Here is a 22,289-nt window from a genome sequence, read left to right as displayed (position 1 = left end):
TAGCCCTGCGGGATAACAGCCTTACACTAGCCCTGCTGGGTAAGAGCCCTACACTAGTCCTATTGGGTAAGAACCATACCCTTAGGACTTCATGTAACCTTTATTATCTCTTCATAGGCCCTATCTTCAAGTACAGGCACAGTAGGGGTCAGTGATTTAATGTATGAATCTGGGGGACAGAGGGGACACAAACAGTCCATAGCACTAACATATTACTAGAAATAACCTTCCAGATTACAGTTGTACACCCAGTTACGGATCCACCTAAATGATCCTCATACTCAGTCCAGGTCTTTCCATCCTGTTCACCAAGATGGGTGAGACCTTTTCCAGTTCTCTTCTGAAGCTCAACTCCAGTATCTGCATATTTCCCGTATGCATCAATCTGATGATTTGTTACCAAAAAAAAAATCTCAAGAATTCACTGAGTTGGTTTTTATGGGCACATGCTGCAGTCTGGTAATTTTGATTTGACGTTTTGGGTGCCCAGAAACAGAAGAGTCATTTGTTAGTTCCTAGCTGGGAATCAGAATCAATGATAATTAATGACACTATACCTTCAGTGTTTCCAAATCTAACAAACTTTGTCATTAGATTCTCCATTAAGCTAGGGGTGGTAGCTCACACCTGTAATCCCAGCACTTTGGGAGGCTGAGGTGGGAGGATTACTTGAGGCCAGGAGTTTGATACCAGCCCTGGCAGCATAGTGAGACGTTATCGTTTCAAAAAAAATTTAAAAATTAGCTGGATTTGATGGTGCCTGCCTGTAATCCCAGCTGTGTGGGAAACTGAGGCAGGATGGTCACTGTGCCACCACAATCAAGCCTGGGTGACCAGGTGAGACACCGTCTCAAAAACCTCATGATAATTCATCAAGATAAGCATTATTTTTCTTTCAAGTTTACTTATCTGTCAGAGCAGCCTGCACTTTCTTGTCTGTGTTTGGATAAATGCTTGAAATTGGATGAATATTTTTACGTTTCCTTTATGATTTTTTTTTGAGTCATTGGTTATTTAAGAATATGTTGACATTTAACTTCCACATACTTATGAATTTCCCAAATTTTCTTCTTTTGTTGTTTTTTATCTTAATTCCATTATAGTTGGAGAACATACTTTGTGTGATTTTAGTCCGTTTAAATTTATTGAGGCTGGCCAGGCACAGTGGCTCACACCTGTAATCCCAGCACTTTGGGAGGCCCAGGGGGGTGTGGATCACTTGAGGTCAGGAGTTCAAGACCAGCCTGGCCAATATGGTGAAACTCCTTCTCTACTAAAAATACAAAAATTAGCCAGGTGTGGTGGCTCACGCCTGTAGTCCCAGCTACTCGGGAGGCTGAGATAGGAGAAGCACTTGAACCTGGAGGCGGAGGTTCCAGTGAGCTGAGATGGCGCCACTGCGCTCCAGGCTGGGCGACAGAGCGAGACTCCATCTTAAAAAAAAAAAAGAAAAAAGAAAAAAATTATTGAGGCTTTTTTATGAGCCATTCTGGAGATCGTTCCAGATGTATTTGAGAATTCTGCTCTTGTTGGGTGGCGTGTTCCATAGATACCTGTTATATCTACTTTTCATAGTGTCGTTGAAGTCTGCTCTTTCATCATTGATCTTCTACTTATTGATTCTGCGCATTATTGCAAGTGAGGTATTAAAGTCTTCAAATTTTATTGTTGAATTTTCTATTTCTCCCTTCAATTCTGGTACATTCCACTTCATATATTCTTAGTCTCTGTTGTTAGGTGTGTATATAATTGTCATATTTTCTTGATGGATTGAGCCTTTTATCATCATAAAATATCACTAATTATCTCTAATAATACTTTTTGATAAAGTCTGTTTCATCTGATGTTACTGTAGGCACACCAGCTCTCTTTCGTTACTGTTTATATGGTGTGGTTTTTTTCATCCTTTTAATTCCAACTTGTGTTTTGAATCTAAAGCATGTCTCTTGTTGACAACATATAGTTAAATCAAGTTTTTGAATCTATTCTGCCAGTTGCTGCCTTTGGCCTGTTTATCCCATTTATGTTTAGTTACTAACAAGATAGAATTTATGTCTGGCGTTTTGTTTATTGTCTATACATCACATCTTTTGTTCCTGTATTTTTCATTACTGCCTTCTTTTGTGTTGAGTAAATATTTTATAATGTCCCATTTTAATCCCTTTTTTTATTATACTATATTTTTTTAGTAATTTTCTTAGGTTGGTTATCTTTAGGATTATAATTAGCACCTTAATTTAAAACGACCTACTTTGAATTAATACCAATTTAATGTTAATAGTATACCAAAACCTTACTCCAATATAGCTCTGTTTCCTCTTGCCTCCTTATGCTGTCATTGTCATACAGAATACATCTTCCATATTATAAGTCCATCAGCACAGATCTGTGATTATTATTTATTAGTTGTCTTTTAAATCAGATAGAAGAGTTAAAAACAAAAACACATTTTATACTGTCTCATAATTACCAATATAGCTATTTTTATCAGACTCTCATTTCTTCATGTTGGAAACCAAAAATAAAATTTGAAGACCCTCCCCAACTATCTAAATGGGCTTCCTTCTCAAGGCCAGGGCCCTCTAAATTTAACCTGAAAGACTGGTTCAGGCCGTGATGGGAAGTAGGGGTCCAACACGCCTCTTTACACCCTACAGCGTTAACATCAACGTGGATGTTAATGGACCTTCAGTCTGATAAGAAGAAACACTTACCATCTATCCTCTCTGAAGCCTGCTACCTGGAGGCTTTGTCTGCATGATAAAATTTGGTCTCTGCAACCTCTTACAACCCAGGTATTGCTTACTGTTGATAATAACTCTTTCAACCAGTTGCCAATCAGAAAAATCTTAAATCTACCTGTAACCTGGAAGCCTGCACTTCGAGTTCTTAGAGTTTGACTCTTCTTCAACAATGTGGATTTGAATTCCTATGTAGTATCCTCCTATTTTAGCATAAAGGACTCCCTTTAGTATTTCTTACTGGGCAGATGTACTAATGACAGCTTTTCTCAATGATACATTGTTATTATTTATGTAATTTTGTTTTTCAAAGAAGCTGTGAGAAGTGTGTAATTTATATCACTTGTTAGATTAACCCTGTTATTTACCATTTTTAGTTCTCTGTATTTGTTCCTATGGGTTCAAGTTACCATCCAGTGTTACTTTCTTACTGTAATACAGCTTTGCTGTCACCCGCTTCCTATTATGCTGTTATTGGTAAACCTTACATTTCTGTATGTGATAGGCCCAACAATATAATTCCATATTGCGTATCCCTAATGAGAAAATGTAAAGTTCAAAATGTTCCAGAAGCCAAAACTTTTTGAGCAGTGGCTTGACACTCAAAAGGAATTGCTCACTGGAACATTTTGGATTTTCAGACTAGTAATGCATAAATTCCCAAATTAAAAAAAAAAAAAATCAGAAATCCAAAACACTTCTGGTCTCAAGCTAAAGAATACTCAACCTGTACATAGAGTCTCACTCTCTTGCCCAGGCTAGAGTGCAATGGCACCGTCACAGCTCACTGCGTTCTCAAACTCCTGGGCTCAAGGGATCCTTCCGCCTCAGCCTCTCAAGTGTCTGGGACTACAAGCCCATACCACCATGCTTGGCTAGTTTTTTGTTACTTTTTAGAGATGGGGTCTCACTGTGTGCCAGGCTCGTCTTCAACTCCTGGGCTCAAGCATTCCTTTCACCTTGACCTCCCAGAGTGCTGGGATTATAGGCGTGAGCCACTGCACCCAGCCTGCAATTGCTGTTTAAATCAAGAGAAAAAAGAAATACCTGTTAAATTGTCATTTGTAATTACATAATTATCTTTACTAGTACTCTTTTTCTTGTGGATTTCAATTACTGTCTGGGGTACTTTCAGCTTGTAGAGCTCTTTTGTGTGTTTTCTGTAAGGCGATTTGCAATAAATTTTCTCATTTTTCCCCCCCCGGGAATGTCTTAATTTTCAACAGATAATTTTGCTAGATGTAGAATTCTTGGTCAACTTTCTTTCAGTACTTTGAATGTCATCAGCTGCTTTCTGGCCTCCATGATACTTGGTGAGAAGTCAGCAGTTGATCTTACTGAAATTGCCCTTGTATGTAATTAATGATTTTCTGTAACTGCTTTAAACATTCCTTTTTTCATCTTTTTCAGTGGTTTGACTATTATTTGTCTAGGTGTGAATCTCTGAGTTTATTCTTCTTGGAGTTCTTAAAGCTCCTTGGAAATCTTCCGGCTGTTATTTTCTTCAGTGTTCTTTCTGCTCCTTTCTTCTGTCTTCTGGGACCCCTATTCTACATGTGTTGGTGTCACAAGCCTCTGTGGTTCTGTTCATTTTCTTCTTTTTCTGTTTCTCAGATGGGACAATCTCAGTTGACATCTTTAAGTTCAGTAATTCTTATTTCTGCCTATTCATGTCTGCTCTTAATCCCTTCTAATGAATATTTTATTTCAATTTTTGTGCTTTGTAACTCCAGATTTGCTATTTGCCTGATTTTTATAATTTCTGTATCTTTACTGGTGTTCTCTGGTGAGACATTGTTCTCATAATTTAGTTTTGTGGACATAATTTCTTTTAGTTCTGTAGAACTTAACATGGCTTATTTAAGCTATTTGTCTTGTTAGTCCAACATCTGGGCTTTTCCCAGAATGGTTTGTATTGACTGCTTTTTTCATGTGTATGGACCATAGTTTCCTGTTTCTTTGCATGTCCTTTTTTTGTTGAAAGTAGATATGTAAAGTCATATAATGGGGCAGTTCAGGAAATGAGATTTTCCCACACAGCCCCAGGATTTATTGGTCATTGTCACTGTTTGTTTAGTGACTTTCCAGAACTAATTCTCTAGTTTATGGACTTTGTTGTATGAAGCCACTGAAGCCTCTGCTCAGTTAACTAGCAGCTTTGATATCTTAAACCAGGAAGTCTTCCACCCTTTGCGGAAGGACTCTGCACACCTTCAACACTCAGCATTGTTGACAACTCTGCCTTAGCCTTCTCAAGATCGGCCAGAGATGAGATAATAGGGCCTTCTCAGGCCTTTTCTGTGCATGCATATAGCCCTATGCATGTGTATGGCCTTCCCAATCCCCAGGAATGTGTCAGAGCTCTTTATAGCCCCCTGTGAACATCTTGTTCCCCAGGTTTCCTTTTAAGTTTGTGGCCTGCATCCAGTTTGCCCTGACTGGGATAGCTGCCTGAGGCGGCAGCCAATGCTAAATAATTGCTGTTGATTGTTTCCAACAAATCTCCTGGGGATAGAGCTTTTCTCACTGAGTGGGCTCGGAGGTTAGTAGAAGACAAGCTATGAGTGGGGCTCTTTTAGGAGCCACCAGACAGGTCAAATAGCAGCAGTTCTCTGTGGGATGTTTGAGGAACTCCAAATTAATTCTGCTTTCTCCAGTAGCTGCCAGGCTAATGGCTTTACAGCTCCTGTGGTTATGAGGCTGCTTGTTTTCATGGTTAATGCAAAGGGAGATGGGAATAAGACAAATTAAAGCAACACGAAGTTTGTTGCTCTTACTGAGATTTAGCCATTTTTCTTGAATATACACTCCTCAGATTGTTTTAAGAGCTTGCTTACCTTCCAAAGTTCTGAAAAAGTTGATTTTGATAATTTTTGCCAGTGTTCTTGTTGCTTCTATGGATGAATAGATTTTTGGAGGTTCTGACGCTGCCATTTTGAAAGTACTTCCAAGAGGTTACTTGTAAACACTTTTAAAGAATTTGTCATGACCTTCTGTAGAGGATATAATCTTAATTTGAGTTATGGCTCTCGATTAGAACCAAAGCACATACCAGGCAATCAGTATTTATTGATGTTCTGAGATCATCATCAAAGAAAGATTGTCTTATTATACTTGCTTTAATGCAATCGCTGATCCAGTCGTGTGAACAGATGAAAATTCAATTAAAAAGTAGTTCTGACTCTGCCTAGAACTGTCTCAGAAGGTGGGAAAATTGAATCAATACACAGAGCATTCTTCATAACTCCTCTGCATAGAACTGATTATCATGGGAATTTACAGAAGGGAGAGCATTTATGTTAGAAAAGTCAGAGGTAGCTTCGTAAAGGGAAGTAGACCTTGAACACAGTCTTGAAGGATAAATGGTGTGAATAAATCAGAGGAAGACCAGTGTGGGCTGTGGCGTGACATTCGCAACAAGGAGGAAGACAGCACCACGGAGACATGCCCTTTTGCTTTAGAGAGTTTTTGTTTTTTTACTGTGGAATAAAATGAAAATTAAAGGTAAATACATTGCAGATAGATTCTAGAAGTGGCAGCTGATTAGTCCAAAGTCCATTAGGCATTCATTAAATATTTGTAAATTAAGAGTTAGAAAAAAGTAAATGCTGTGTTTTGGCCACCTTTAAATTATTTTGCAGATAGGATTTGGAGTTGACAGATTAATTTCTGCTAAATCACAGTTTTTGGTGTTGAATATGTGAAATTTTCCAATTTTTTAGGTGTCATTTGCCTATGCTGTATATTGGATTAGAATATGGTTTGACCAATAACTCAAAACTAGCTGAAAGGTTCTTCAGCCAAGCTCTGAGCATTGCACCGGAAGACCCTTTTGTTATGCATGAGGTCGGCGTGGTTGCATTTCAGAATGGAGAGTAAGTACTGGAAGACTAGAAACCCTTCTGTTAACTAGTGATTGTAAATAGAGGAGACGGTTACTAGAGTTAACTGACCAAAGTGACTCTTCAGTAGATTTGTACTGTTAAGTGTTCTATTTTAGGAGAAGGAGATAGAAAAAAGAATCTGTTATCTTGGATTTCCTTAAAAATTCTAAACCCAGGTTTTGGTCTTTTTTGACCTGAGCTACCACTTGTTTTCTTACATGATTGGACAGTTCAGATCACACAGACCCCACAGTGTGGCTGGGAGCACTGTGGACCCTTAGTTATCTCTGTGTTGATGAGGAGTTGAATTTATGTATTTGAGAAACATTTGACATGGTTTTTGAAACAAAAGTGTTTTCTATTTAGTTACTAGTAAGTCAGAAAATTTAAGTAATTAGAATGACGCAATCTCTGAGTTTCCTGGTCAGTGGAGGCTTTACTGTACCCTAGGATACCTGTGGAATAAGTGGTGTTACACTCAAAGAGAAAAATTTCCGTAATCCTTTGCATTTCATGATATACAAATTTTAAAATGGTAAATTAGTTTTAGTTTTTTTTGTTTTTGTTTTTGTTTTGAGATGTAGTCTCGCTCTGTCACCCAGGCTAGAGTGCAGTGGCGCAATCTCAGCTCACTGCATTCTCTGTCTCCCGGGTTCAAGCGATTCTCCTGCCTCAGCCTCCTGAGTAGCTGGGATTACAGGTGCCTGTCACCACGCCCGGTTGATTTTTGTATTTTTAGTAGAGACGGGGTTTCACCATGTTGGTCAGGCTGGTCTCCGACTCCTGACCTCGTGATCCGCCTGCCTCAGCCTCCCAAAGTGCTGGGATTACAGGCGTGAGCCTCCACGCCCGGCCGTAAATTAGTATTAATACTACTGCAGTGTCATTTATGGCATGTATGTGTTCTAAAAAATGGGTTATCTAGGTATTTTTTTGAAGCTTGAAGCTTTTAATATAATACAGTAATCATCAGTATTTGCAAATTTGCCTGCTCACTAAAATTTATTTGTAACCAAATCAGTTCCTGAGGTGCTTTCCTAGCCATTGGCAGACATGCCCACGGCTGGGAGAAAGCTGGGTCTCCTGGCACACACATTTCCAGCTGGAGTCTAAGAAGGCAACGCTCTGCCTTTTTTCTCAGTTCAGCTATAAACCAGTGTACTTTTTGTGGTCTATTTAGTGCCAGTTTTCACATTTTTGTGCTTTTTGTTGCTAATTTCACTGTTTTGAAATAATCCCCAAGCTTAGTGAAATGCTGTCTGGTGTTAATTGTGACGTATCTGACAGAGGAAACACATGTGTTAGAGAAGCCTCATTCAGGCAGGCATCAGTTACAGTGCTGCTGGCCCTGACTTCAATATTGATAAATCAACAGTATGTATCAAATAAGACGTCTTTAAACAGAAACACACATAAAACAAGGTTACACATTGATCGATTAGAGAAAATGTTACCATTCCCCTGGGAGCCGCGGTTCAATATTTGCTAACTCAGTGTGCACAGTGACTTTATAGGACATAACTACTGTGGTTGGGTGCAGTGGCTTGCGCCTGTAATCCCAGCACTTGGGAGGCCGAGACGGGCATGTTGCTTGAGGCCAGGAGTTTGAGACCGACCAGCACGTGCAACATGGCGAAACCGTCTCTACTAAAAACACAGAAATTAGCTGGGGATGGTGTTGTATGCCTGTAGTCCCAGCTGTGTCAGGAGGCTGAGGCACAAGAATCACTTGAACCCGGGACGCAGAGGTTACAGTGAGCTGAGATCGCACCACTGCACTCCAGCCTGGGTGACAGAGTGAGACTCTTAAAAAATACATATATATATACACACTACATCTCCCAAAATCTTGAAATCTTGAACTCTTGATATTAATGCCATAAAATTAATCATTTGTGACTTAACTTTGAATTTTTATAATTATTTCCAGCATTTTACCCCATTGCATTTTAGTACTACTAGAAAGAATCAAAAGTTTTTTGAAAGTTTATATTTGGTAATTTTGAATAATCTGCAACCTTTTTTCCGTTCATTTTAGATGGAAAACAGCCGAAAAATGGTTTCTTGATGCTTTGGAAAAAATTAAAGCAATTGGGAACGAGGTATTCTTTGTTGTATCTGTAAATACACACATACACACCCCTGAGTGTTCACTGTTAAATGAGGAAATCTCATTGCCTTCAAAGATAATAAGCTGATATTTTTGTAACAAGCAGCTGTTAATGTTTGCATTGTTAGTTAACTGTTTTACCACGTGGTAAGAAATGAGGTTTTTTTCCTAATTAAGAGGGCAAATGTTGGGCGTTTGCTCCTTAAATGGGCTCTAGCTTTGAAATGTGAGAGGCATCAGAACAGATTGGATGATTATTTGAAGCTAGGAATAGTCTTTGGTTCGGGAAGCTATTGGGCACTGTAGCGTCTGATGTAACATTCCTCCTCTAGGACTTCAGAGAGCTTCTTTGACTGAAGGGTAAATAAAGTATAGCGGCAGGTCCCACTTCTGAAAGAATAGGGGTGGGATAGGTATTACTGAAATTCACACCTTTTGTTTCTGTTATTGCATACTGAGTGTGTATTTGGGCTTTTCCATTTTAAAATATTTGACTGCTTCTGTTGCATGAACGATGTACCCCATGAATTAGTGCTTATGAGTTAACCTAACAATTATCAAGGATGTGCATATACTGATATGACTTAAAAGTAGCAACAATTTTAGATGCCATAAACTTGCATAGGTAAGAGATTTGCATGATGCTCTTCTGTTTCATCCGTGCCTGTTTTGTTTCATTCTATTCTGATTTTCACTTCTCAGCTTCCTGCTGTTCCTGTTTCTGTTCCTGTTTGTGCACACCTGCCCACAGTTTTCTTCTCCCTTGGCTGTTAGCTCTCTCTGCTGTTACAGACACAGCTTTGCCTTCCTGCCTAGCGATCTGCCTGTCCCCATAGACACAGCTTTGTTTACTTTGGTCTCTCATGTTATCTGAACTTATAAACACTATTCCTGTGTTTGCACATGCATGTATATAAAGCAGGTGCCTCTGCCACATAGTCGTGGTTAGTTCTGGATAATCCAAGTGTTTTGTTAATGGGGATTGCCACTTGCCACCTTGTCAGTTTTCAGACGGACTTAGCAGCATCAGCATCGCCTGGAAGCCTGCCAGGAGTGCAGAATCTCACACCAAATGAATCAAAATCTGCAGTTTCAGCAAGATCCCCAGGGGATTATCACGCACAGAAAAGTTTGAGAAGCACTTTCCTAAACCATACTTTAGGTTCAACTGAACCTGTATTCTTTGATAATTAAGAGGCAGTAAATTTAGAGTCTTACAGAAATTTAATGGTTTGAAGTATGAAAGCACAATACTATTGAAATGTCAAAATGCCTATTAAAAAGCTATATGAAGAGGGAGAAGATACTTTATTAGAAACTGCAGAAAATGTTAAAGAAAAATAGTCATGCCTAAGAGTCATTAAATGATTTGTTTTTCATTCACATGGGCTGTGCCTCCTAGAACTGGTCTCAATAGAGACAGAGAATCTGTGGCTCAGGTCTGTTCATTCATTTAGTTGACATATATTTAATGAGTCCTAGGCTCTGAGCTAGGCGTTGGGATGCAACGGGCAATGAGTTTACTATTTCCTGACCTCAGATCAACTGGGGAATGTAAATAAGTAAATTGATGGTGAAATACGGTACAATTGAGGAACTAAAGGTGCCCACAGAGAAAGGCAGTTCACCCAGAAGTGAGCCTTTTGCATACACCTCAGTCCTGGAAGTCATCACACATGAGCCAGGCAGAAACTAGGGCCAGGGTATTTCCGTATTTGCAAAAATTGGAGCTAATTCAGTATGACTGGGATTTTGAGTTCACAGAGAATGTTAGTGGGTCAAGAGGGTTAAGTGTGGGTCACTAAGGGCCCAGAATGAAAGAGTTTGTACCTTATCCTGAGGAGAGTGGGAAAACAAAAGGGATTTAAGAAGGAAACAATCTGGTCAGACTTTGATGATTGGGGCCCAGATTTGACTCTGTTAGTGAGGAAGGTGAGGATTAAATAGGTTGGAGTTATGCTTAGCAATTAGAAGGAACCAGCCCTGGTGTGCTTCCTGGAAGGGTCAGAGGGGATGGGGGGGCCATTCACTGACTGGAGGGGCACTCAGAAGCAGTTAGGTCAGGGGCGGGATGGCCAGGGAGAGACGGGTGTGGTGCGTAGCACACCGAACTTAAAGTGCTTGTAACAGTTCCAAGCAGAAGTATTTAGCAGGCAGATGGAGAGAGAGGTCTGGTGTTTGAGGGAAAGCTCTGAGCTGCAGATACTCATTTGAACTCCAGCAGGGATTGGCTCTTGGATAAACTTGTCCTAATGATAACAGAGTCCTCAGAAGTCTCCCAGTAGGGAAGAAAGGGAGATAGATAAACCAGCAGTTACCCTGGCCTTGTGGTGTGCTGGAGGCACACACTGGGAGAGAGCCCAGCTTGCAAGGCGTGAAATAATTCAGTGCAAACAAATCAGGCTGAACCGTGACATATATAACTCGTGGGCTTGATGTTGCTATGTTTTAGGTAACAGTTGACAAATGGGAACCTTTGTTGAACAACTTGGGGCATGTCTGCAGAAAACTTAAGTAAGTGAAGTAGAGCATTTTCAGAAATATACTGTGACTCAAAGTTTACTTAATTTTGAATACTTTGTCATATTTTTATTTCATGAGATCCACTAGCTTTCTTGTACTTGGCTGCTCAGGTATAATTAGCATCAAAATCAGTTTTTATTATTTATCTCTGTGGTGTAATTTTATTTTAGAAACATTGAGATTTTTGCTTTTTCATATGAAAATTTAGTGTTCAAAATTAATTCAGAAGAATTAGGACAGTAAGATATAATTAAAATCCTATCCATATTCTAACTGTTTTCTGCTAGAGGTTTTGTGGTGTGATAAACAGGCAACAGTTGAAAAATGGTTTTTTTGGTTAAATAAGTCTGGGCAATTTTAGGTTACTCAAGATTTAACAAGTGTTTCTATTGCAGGATTTCTTTGAGTCTTTACTATGTATTACAAGCTTATGGTATTTTCCAAAGTTTAATTGAGGATAAAACATTTTTTTCACAAAAGACTTTACAAGTCAAGTATTCCAGAGAACTTTGGGGAGCACTTTTCTAAGTAAATCTTTTGGACCTTAAAGCAATACACCTTGGCTGCTTTTATTTACCCCTGATATGGGACGCTGACTGTCACCTAAGGGGGGTGTGTGGGAAGGACACAGCCAGGAGGCAGGGACTGGGGTTCTGGTTGCAGTGTCCCAGTAGACATCAGAAGGAATACAGCAGACATCCCTGCAGGAGTGCCCTTGGCTGGAGGAGGGAGCAGGCCTGGAAGATGCATTTAGAGGGCATATTGAGATGCGTGAGAGTAGGTGTGGAGGACGTTCACCAGTCTAGACTGCTATTTTTATCGAGATAGTGTTTCTTGGGTGTTGATATGGATGGACTCATCTTAGACTTAGGGATTTAGTGCTTTTACTGTGGCCAGTGATTGTGTTCTCCCCCACAGAAAGTACGCCGAGGCCTTGGATTACCACCGCCAGGCACTGGTGTTGATTCCTCAGAACGCATCCACCTACTCTGCTATTGGATATATCCACAGTCTGATGGGCAACTTTGAAAATGCTGTGGACTACTTCCACACAGTATGTCTTGTCTTTGTACCTGATTTTAAATCTGGTTAACACTGACCACTTCCTTTTTTGAAATAGTTTTTCTAGGTAATATTTTACTTACTATTTTAATAATCTTTAGGCAACCTTACGTTTTATTCTTTTCTTTGCAGAGCGAAGCATGTAGGTGTTGTACAGTATTCATCAAATTAGAAATAAACATAAGTCCTGTCCTCAGTGTTTGCAGGGAAGTGCGCAGGTGCCCGGCGGCACTCGCCAGTGATCTGAGTGCTGAGCACAGCGTTATCTGTCCACGTAGGCCCTTTGGGAACTCCCATCTTTCTGTTGATGACTTTTACAATTAATCCGCTTAGATCACTTCAGTAGATGAACAAAACAGTCTGTGCAGTCATCACAAGGAAAGAACCTTTCCTTAATCCATGTACCATATTCCATCAAATTTAAGACCATGAGTAAGCAGGATGACCATAAAGAAAAAAGTGCTGCCAGTTAAACTTTAACATAATTTTTTCCTGTCACTTAATTTTTTTGTATTTAGAGAAAATATTCTTGAACATATTTAGGCAGATTTGTATTACTCTAGTACATACCTAGAAATGTACATGTAAGTGAAATAAATGGTTGCAATATTCAACCCAGAGGGCCAGTATCTGTGTTTTCCCAGAATAGTGCCCTGATGCTAGCACACATACCCAGTTCCTGACTCTGGGTTAGTCCTCCCAGCCACAGACACCTGCTTTCCAACTCTCTCTCTCTCATCCCTCTCAGTCTGCTAAAGTGTCAATGGAGGGTTTTTAGAAAACCACAATCCCCGTATCTGTTTAAGTGTTCCTCACATGGTTTGTGATCTAGTCTGTGCTGCCAACATAACCACCAAGTCCATGCTGCTCAGGCAGGTTTTACCTACATCACAGCGGTGGCTGGTTGATGGCAGTAATAGGAAACCACAGGTAAAAGGGAAGCAGTGTTCGAATTTGAGAAAATGTGGGTCTTAGAATCAGTGAACTAATGCTATTTGGAAAAAGAGATAAAATATGAGAAAATTTATCAAAGATAAACTCATGAGCGGTTTGTAACTGATTTTCAGGAGTTCATTAGAGATTTTGAGGTTAGATGAAGTCGTGAAGGTACCATGATGGTCACCAGAGCACTGAGCTCGTCAGAAGTTTGGACTAAGCACATTTTCTAGTCCTGTATAATCTTTTAAATATGTATATTTGAGTGTTGTATAATTTACCTTTCTTCTGAGATCTGATTAATACAGAAGGCTCGGCTGGGCACGTTGGCTCACGCCTGTAATACCAGCACTTTGGGAGGCTGAGGCGGGCAGATCACGAGGTCAAGAGATCAAGACCATCCTGACCAATATAGTGAAACCCCGTCTCTACTAAAAATACAAAAATCAGCTGGGCACGTGCCTGTAGTCCCAGCTACTAGCCCTGTGCCTCAGTCTCAGGCTGAGGCAGGAGATTTGCTTGAACCCAGGAGGTGGAGGTTGCAGTGAGCCGAGATCACGCCACTGCACTCCAGCCTGGCGACAGAGCGAGACTGTGTCTGAAAACAAACAAACAAACAAATACAGAAGGCTCAGAGAACTCTATATGGAGATAGAACTTTTTTTTTTCTTTTGAGATAGAATTTTACTTTGTTGCCCAGGCTAGAGTGCAGTGGTGCGATCTTGGCTCACTGCAGCCTCCACCTCCCAGCACTTTTCCTGCCTCAGCCTCCCAAGTAGCTGGGATTACAGGCACCTGCCACCATGCCCGGCTAATTTTTGTATTTTTTATTAGAGACGGGGTTTCACCATGTTGGCCAGGCTGGTCTGGAATTCCTGACCCCAGGTGATCCACCTGCCTAGGCCTCCCAAAGTGCTGCGATTACAGGCATGAGCCACTGTGCCCAGTCGAGATAGAACTTTTTAAAAAACCTTTTTTGGTGTAGGTTTCCAGCATAAGAAAATAGAATAGTGTGATGAACCTCCATGACCCATAACCAGCTTCAACAGTCATCGGCTCATGGCCAGCCATCGGCTCGTGTAGCTCTGGCCCCACTAACAGTGCCGCTTCCCCCACCCTGGATGCTCTGGAATATTTTGAAATGAATCAGTGTGGTAATATTTCTAAACAAAAGAGAAGGAAATACATTTTCTTTTAATAACCATGCTGAATCTTTTATGGCAGGCCCTTGGTCTTAGGCGAGATGATACATTTTCTGTTACAATGCTTGGTCATTGCATCGAAATGTACATTGGTGATTCCGAAGCTTATATCGGTAAGATGATCATTATTCTTATTGGTATTGTACTCCATTTTTTAGGTTGTTATATGTCTCTGTTTATGTTTCTCATATTCTCATTGAGGTTCCAAGTTTATCATTCTAACCATTCGTGCTGCATTAAAAACAAGAAACTCCATTTATTTTATTGGAACAATGCTGTGGGGAGTTAGTGACTCACCGAGGATACATTCAGTTTAAAGTTGAATACTTGCTTGTGGAAAATACCGCTATAGAGTAAGTGTAAAGCACTTTGATAGAAGGACCCGTCTGTTTCTATAATGGAAAAAGAAATCTTAGCAACATTTTTCGAATACACAATCGAACGGGCTCTGTCATTATTTTAAATGCAGGGTATGACAATATAAATCTTTACATTTCAATAGAATGTTGAGATGCCATACATTTCCATAACAGTGAATAAGTAATAATATAAGTTTGGATGGAATTGCTGTACTTGGGCACTCGTTTAGTTATAAACATTACATGATAAGGAGGATGTGGTGAGGTTAAATCTTGAGATCTAGGATAGGGAAGTTGCAAGCCTGCTAACCCCCTTTTCTACTAAAGTAATTTCTTTCTTTTTTTTTTTTTTTTTGAGACGGAGTTTCACTCTGTTGCCCAGGCTGGGGTACAATGGCACGATCGCGGCTCACCACAACCCCTGTCTCCCGGGTTCAAGCGATTCTCCCGCCTCAGCCTCCCGAGTAGCTGGGATTACAGGCATGTGCCACCACGCCTGGCTAATTTTGTATTTTTAGTAGAGACTGGTCTTCTCCATGTTCAGGCCAGACTGGTCTTGAACTCCTGACCTCAGGTGATCTGCCTGCCTCAGCCTCTCAAAGTGTTGGGATAACAGGCATGAGCCACTGTGCCCGGGCCCTACTAAAGTAATGTCTGATGTAATTTCCCCAAAAGTCAAAAAGATCAGGTAATGTGATAGAAAACAGAGCGGAGCTTTAGATTTTGAGAAGGACCTGTCTGCTTATGTGTCTTGGGGTTCCCTGAGGGAAACAGAGGTTGCTCCTAAAACGGGGTCTGTGGTGCCCTCTGGTTTTCCCAAGGAGTCCGAGGCTGTCAGAAATTACCCTGGGTCGTCTCATGTGGGCATCCAGAGTGGCAAGAAGACAGACTGGGGAAATAATCCAGTCAACTGAGAAGAACAACAAAAAATGAGTAATACCCGTTGTAAAGTAGGATAAACTGAAGCACATCATAGTTTAAAAATGCATGTTCACATAGAGTTAAGCTCCACAGCTCACTCTCTTAACCATCCTGTAATTGTGCCTGCTCTATGCCCAGTCACTGATGCACTTGTGTGGTAGCTCATGGCACACTTAACAAACAGTTTCCCTGTCCCCTTAGAACCTGGGTTTCATTTCCGGCTCTACAGCAGTATAAACAATTTTTCTCTGAATGTGTTGGGTTCTATCCTTATATGTCTCAAATTTTATTAATATTACTGAATCTTATAGGGGGCTGTGATGTCTTTAATCCTTAGAAATATTAAACAATCTATAAACAAAGGAATGTATGAGGTTAACAGTATTCAAATTTCTATGTACTTTAAAACATTCAGGCAATGTATTGAGAAGCACACCTAATAAACTGTAGTGAATCTACTCTGGATGAAAATTTAGAGAATATCTCTCAAAAGAAGCTATCTAGGCCGGGCATGGTGGCTCACGCCTGTAATCCCAGCACTTTGGGAAGCCAAGGCAGGCAGAGGTCAGGAGGTCAAGACTTACCTGGCCAACATGGTGAAACCCTGCCCCTACTAAAAAAAGAAAAACAAAAAACAAAACTAGCCAGGCATACTGGCACACGTGTGTAGTCCCAGCTACTCGGGAGGCTGAGGCAGGAGAATCACTTGAACCCGGGAGGCAGAGGTTGCAGTGAGCCAAGATTGCACCACTGTACTCCAGCCTGGGTGACAGAGCCCATCTCAAAAAAAAAAAAAAAAGCTATATATCGGTAGTTATGCATATTCTTATATATATTAACAGTATTTTACATGCTTATAACCTTAAAAATAATTGAAAAGTGTCAAAATTATATGCCTTATACATTTCTGTGGGCTTGAAAATGATACAGTATAGGTTGTTTAAAGCAGTCACTAAAATGTATAAACTTCTACATAATCACTAAAAAAGAAAGTTCATACCAAAAGTAGTAATACTAGGAATAAAAGAGGGCTCAACACTGCCTTTGGGAGAGGAAGGGTCCAGATTGGTATGTTTTTAAAGTCCTCCTCCAGCCTGCCATGAAACATGGCTGGATTTTTCTCCTTGTCCTGTGTAACCTCCCTTAATTTATCATAGTTTACTGCCTTAGTTACTCTCTCATTCCTCCAAGGAGAACCTCAAGAAATTTAGGTAACCCCAGCCAGTTGCCCTCAGTTACCAAGGAGCAATTAGGTAGGAAATGGCCACTGAAAGACTGAAAACAAGAAAAGGACTTGGGTCCCTCATCCAAACTGGGCAGTGGTGGCCAGGCACTTCCACACGGAAATCTTTCACTTCACCAGAATGTCCCCAGCCAGAGACCCGCAGTTGTCTCTGTGCTTAGGTGCTATCCACTGAGGATCCCGAGTTGGAAAAGGGAAATAGCGAGGCGGGGAGTTCCCCTGTCTACAGGTATCGCCACGTGGCGATAGCTCCAGCTCATGCCCACAAATGAAGGCTCTCTAGAGAGGAAAAAGGGAAAAATAAAAGAAAAATAAATCCCAAAATTTGGGCTTACCTCCTGACTGGCTCACCAAAATATGTTACTGGTGTGGAAGGTCTTCACTACAAGTCGTCCAGGTTCTTGGCATGGTGAAAAAAGATTGAACAAAACACACAAAGCAGTGGAAGACAAAAGCGTAGGTGTATTGAAGTGAAAGTACACACCACAGAGTGGGAGCCGGCTTGAGCAAGTAGCTGATGAGCCCCAGTTGGAGTTTAAGTACCCTTAGGGGTTTCCTGTTGGTTACACCCTATACGAATGAAGGATTGGTTTGTGGCCAATCAGAGGCTGAAGTGAAGTTACACCCTATGCAAATGAAGACTGTGACCAATCAGAGGCTGAAGTGAAGGCGCCCTGTCTTTAGACCATATTCTGCCTCAGTTAAGAAGCAAATAAAGGCACTCAACATCATTACTTCTCAGGGAAATGAAATTAAAACCATAGTGATGGTGTGTGCCTCTAGTGCCAGCTACTCAGGGCTGAGGCTGGAGGATTACTGGAGCCCAGGATATCAAAGCTGCAGCGATCACACCACTGCACTCCAGCCTGAGCAACAGAGTGAAAACCCTGTCTCAAAAAAGTAATATAAATAAAACCACAGTGAGAAACCAGTACACACCCACCAGAATGGCTAAAAGTACAGTATGTGGTATTGGTGTGATGTGGAGCAACTGGAACTCTCGTAGATTGACTACTAGTGGGTTATAAAAGGGTAAAGCCTTTTTGGAAAACTGCTTAACATCACAGTAAAGCTAAGCCTATTATATCAGTTCTCTATTGCTGCCTAACCACTCCAAAACCTCAACCAACAATGTATTATTTTTACAATTCTGTGGGTTGAGTGACCCATTTGTGGGTCTTCTCTAGGTTTACTCATGCAGCTGTGGTTAGCAGATACTTGACTGGGTAGATGGTCTAAAATGGTATCATTTTCCAGTAGGGAGCTCAGCTTGGGTGCTAAGTCTCTTTCTCTGGGGCTTTCATCTTAGGTTTCTTTGTAGCACGATGTTCTCAGGGTTCTAAAGGACAAGAACCGAAGTTCAGGACCTCTTGAAAATTCTGAGTTGCACAACATCACTTCCATCACGTTCTGTTCCATCAGTACAAGTCTCATAAGCTCAGAGTCAATGTGGGAGGGGCTGTACCAGGGTGAGGGTGCCGGGAGGTGTGATTCATTGGAGTGCGTATGAGGGTGATGATTGACCATACTGATTCTGTGATGTAGCAGTTGTGCTCCCAGGTGTGAGCCCAACGGAAGCAAGTGCTTCTGTCCACTAAAGGTCACAAACAAGAGTATTCATAGCTTTATTCATAATAGCACTTAACTGGAAATGACTCAAACGTCCACCAGTAGGAGAGAGGAGAAATAAATTGTGGCATGTTCATACTACTGAATCATTTAGAAACATGGATCAATTTTACAGATTTTTAAAAATTTTTAATTATTACTATTTTTTTTTCTGAAAGGGAGTTTCAGTCGCCCAGGCTGGAGTGCAGCTGTTCAATCTCAGCTTACTGCAACCTCCGCCTTCTGGGTTCAAGCAATTCTCTTGCCTCAGCCTCCCGAGTAGCTAGGATTACAGGCACATGCCACCCCACCTAGCTAAGTTTTTGTATTTTTAGTAGAGATGGGGTTTCACCACGTTGGCCAGGCTGGTCTTGAATTCCTGACCTCGGGTGATCTGCCTGCCTCGGTCTCCCAGAGTGCTGGGATTACAGGCGTGAGCCACCACACCTGGCAAATTTCACAGATTTTTGACAAAAATATGAATATCTACTGATTACTTCCATTTATAAGATTAGTGTATTAGTCCATTCTCGCGTTACTATAAAGAAATAGCTGAGCCTGGGTAATTTATAAGAAAAGAAGTGTAATTGGCTCACAGTTCTGCAGGCTGTACAGGAAGCATGATGCTGGCATCTGCTTGGCTTCAGGGGAGGCCTCAGGAAACCTGAAATCATGGCAGAAGGCTAAGTGGGGAGCCACCACTTCACATATCTGGAACAGGAGGGAGTGAGAAAGGGAGGAGGTGCTACAGACTTTAAACAACTAGAACTGACTGTCACGAGAACAGCACCAAGAGGATGGCACTAAACCATTCAGGAGAAACCACCCCCATGATCCAATCACCTCCCTCCAGGCCCCACCTTCCAACATAGAGGATTACAATTCAACCTGAGATTTGGTGGGACACAGATCCAACCATATCAATTAGTAATGAACAAAACTAATTGGTAGTGATAGAAAAGTCCATATAGTGCTTATTTCAGGCTTGGGAAAGTTGGCACTATTGACCAGGAGTGGGCACAGGGTGGTCTTAAGGAGCTGTGCGTGTTCTGTGCCCTTCTGGCGGTGGTCATGTGGGATGCATGTACGTAGCGTTCAGTCGTGTGCTTAAGGAGATTCACACTTGACTCTTGGTTTTAGCTCAATTTTAAAAAAACAAATGTAAACTCTGGTTTCCTAGAGATGTTGGGTTGAAACCTCAGCTCTGCCCCTCGGCAGTCCTGTGGCAAGAAAGGCAAGTCTGAGCCTTAGTTTCGTCATTTGTTCAAGGCAAGTTCATAGGAAGCTAAATAAAGGCTGGAGAGTTGATAATGAGTCAGAGGGACGTCTTCTTGACCTTGCAGAAGAGATTTACCATTCATGTCATTTTTATTTCTAGAAGGTTTGCATGTCATTATCTGCCAAACTACCTATTCCTGAAAGCTATTGGTTTGAACTGTGTAAAACTCATTTTGTTTATGTCGAATGATTGTACCTAATATATCTGTTCAGATCTGTTCAAATTTATATCACCCTTAAGGTTTTAATATATGGGAAATGAATTTTATTTCATTGTGGCTTCTGTGTGCATAAGATTGGTGACTATACCCAGTGGGCGCAGCAGTTCTTTTTTTTTTTTGCGACGGAATCTAGCTCTGTCAGCCAGGCTGGAGTGCAGTGGCACGATCTCAGCTCACTGCAAGCTCCGACCCCCAGGTTCACGCCGTTCTCCTGCCTCAGTCTCCTGAGTAGCTGGGACTACAGGCGCCTACCACCACACCCGGCTAATTTTTTTGTATTTTTTTTTAGTAGAGACGTGATTTCACCGTGTTAGCCAGGATGGTCTCAATTTCCCTGCCCACCTCGTTCTCCCAGAGTGCTGGGATTACAGGTGTGAGCCACCCCTCACGGCCACACAATGCAGGTCTTATCTGTAACAGCAGAGGAAAAAGTTGCCCACAGGCCTCATCCGTATTTAGGAGGCCTTGGAAATAGGGCAGCTATTGAAACCCTGGAGTTGCAACTGCCTGTGCTTCTAAAAGTCTCCTGACACCTCCATTGCCAATGGTGGAAAACAAATGAAAAAGAAAAGATTGGAATGTTGTTTTCCTTCTGCTCTCAACTTGTGCTCTTAAAAGTATAATTTGACTTAAATGATAGAGATGGTGTATAATGATGGAAATGATAGATAAATGATGGAGTTTTATATTTTATTCTAAATAGTATAATCTGACTTAAATGATAGAGATGGTGTTATATAACAATAGAAATGATAAATGATGGAATTTCTTAATGTTATTCTAATTATAGTATTTCTTTTTAGGAGCAGACATTAAAGACAAATTAAAATGTTATGACTTTGATGTGCATACAATGAAGACACTAAAAAACATTATTTCACCTCCGTGGGATTTCAGGGAATTTGAAGTAGAAAAACAGACTGCAGAAGAAACGGGGCTTACGCCATTGGAAACCTCAAGGAAAACTCCAGATTCCAGACCTTCCTTGGAAGAAACCTTTGAAATTGAAATGAATGAAAGTGACATGATGTTAGAGACGTCTATGTCAGACCACAGCACGTGACTCCAGGCAGTGGTCCTGGTCCCGCTGTCCCGGTGTAGGTTAGTATTCTCTCACATCCTCTCCGTGGCTTAAGAACGTCCCAGTTCCTAACGTGACTCCAAACTGCATCTCTACATTTAGGAACAGAGACGCGCCTTAAGAGACTGGATCACACACCTTTGCAACAGATGTGTTCTGATTCTCTGAACCTACAAAATAGTTATACGTAGTGGAATAAAGAAGGTAAACCATCTGTTATGTCTTTTTTTTTATTTTTCTTTTCCAATAAACTTTTATTTTGGTCTAATTTGAGATTTACAGAAAAATGGCAGAGAGAGTACAGAGAGCTTCTATGTGCCCCTCACCTAGTTTCCCCCATTGTTAACCTCTTACGTTACCATGGAACATTTGTCATGACTAAGAAACCAACGTTGGTAGTTACCATTAACTAAAATCCAGCCTTTATTTGGATTTCACCAGTTTTTCCCTAATGTCTGCTTTCTGTCCCAGAGTCCCATCCAGGCACACACTGCATTTAGTCATCCCATCTGCTTTGCGGTCTCTCGCCTGTGACAGTTCCTCAGACTTCCCTTGTTTCTCATGACCCTGACAGTTCTGAGGAGTACTGGCCAGGCAGTCTGAAGAATGTCCCTCCATTGGAGTTGGTCTGATGTTTCTCAAGCACCTTTCTCATCACATCCTGCTGGGTGGTTGTAACCACCACATCACCTATCCCAGGCAGTGCTCACCTTGGCCACCTGGTCACAGTGGTGTCTGCCAGGTTTCTCCACTGTCAAGTTCCTGTTTTTCCCTTTCCATACTCTGTGGGTTGAGGAGGTTTAAGCTCCAACCCCGGGAGAGAGCAGCATCTGTGCATGTTATTCTTGAAGATTTGTTTCTTCTCTCCTGTTTATTCAGTCATTTATCAGTATGGACTGGTGTACCTTCAGGCATGTCTTGGGGACATTGCAGTTTTGGTTCCAAACTGGCGAAATAAAGCAAATATCACAATAAAACAAGTTTCACAAATTGTTTGGTTTCCCAGTACATATAAAAGTTACACGTTTATACTGTAGTCTATTAAGTGCGTAATAGCATTATGTCCAAAAACCAGTGTACACACCTTAATTTAAAAATACTTTCAGGAATTCGAGACCAG

The 22,289-nt window shown here is 41.1% G+C and overlaps 1 protein-coding gene across 2 annotated transcripts in view; it reads left to right on the top strand.

The window, feature by feature from the left end:
• Positions 1 to 21,383, top strand: part of CDC16 (cell division cycle 16) — a 41,106-nt gene extending 19,723 nt beyond the window's left edge. The window contains exons 12-18 of one of the 2 annotated variants that reach the window (XM_011979416.1): positions 6,464 to 6,616; positions 8,664 to 8,727; positions 11,188 to 11,249; positions 12,177 to 12,312; positions 14,481 to 14,571; positions 20,892 to 21,189; positions 21,272 to 21,383. In XM_011979416.1, the coding sequence (XP_011834806.1) occupies positions 6,464 to 6,616; positions 8,664 to 8,727; positions 11,188 to 11,249; positions 12,177 to 12,312; positions 14,481 to 14,571; positions 20,892 to 21,151 (766 nt within the window). In that variant the 3' untranslated portion in view covers positions 21,152 to 21,189; positions 21,272 to 21,383. Of the gene's footprint in view, positions 1 to 6,463; positions 6,617 to 8,663; positions 8,728 to 11,187; positions 11,250 to 12,176; positions 12,313 to 14,480; positions 14,572 to 20,891 lie in introns of both variants that reach the window. The other variant, XM_011979415.1, reaches the window with a different exon arrangement.
• The last annotated feature ends 906 nt before the right edge of the window (positions 21,384 to 22,289 follow it).

This window comes from Mandrillus leucophaeus, unplaced genomic scaffold, assembly GCF_000951045.1.
Source record: "Mandrillus leucophaeus isolate KB7577 unplaced genomic scaffold, Mleu.le_1.0 Scaffold201, whole genome shotgun sequence".
Taxonomy (NCBI): domain Eukaryota; kingdom Metazoa; phylum Chordata; class Mammalia; order Primates; family Cercopithecidae; genus Mandrillus; species Mandrillus leucophaeus.
This window is presented reverse-complemented; position numbering and strand designations above follow the sequence as displayed.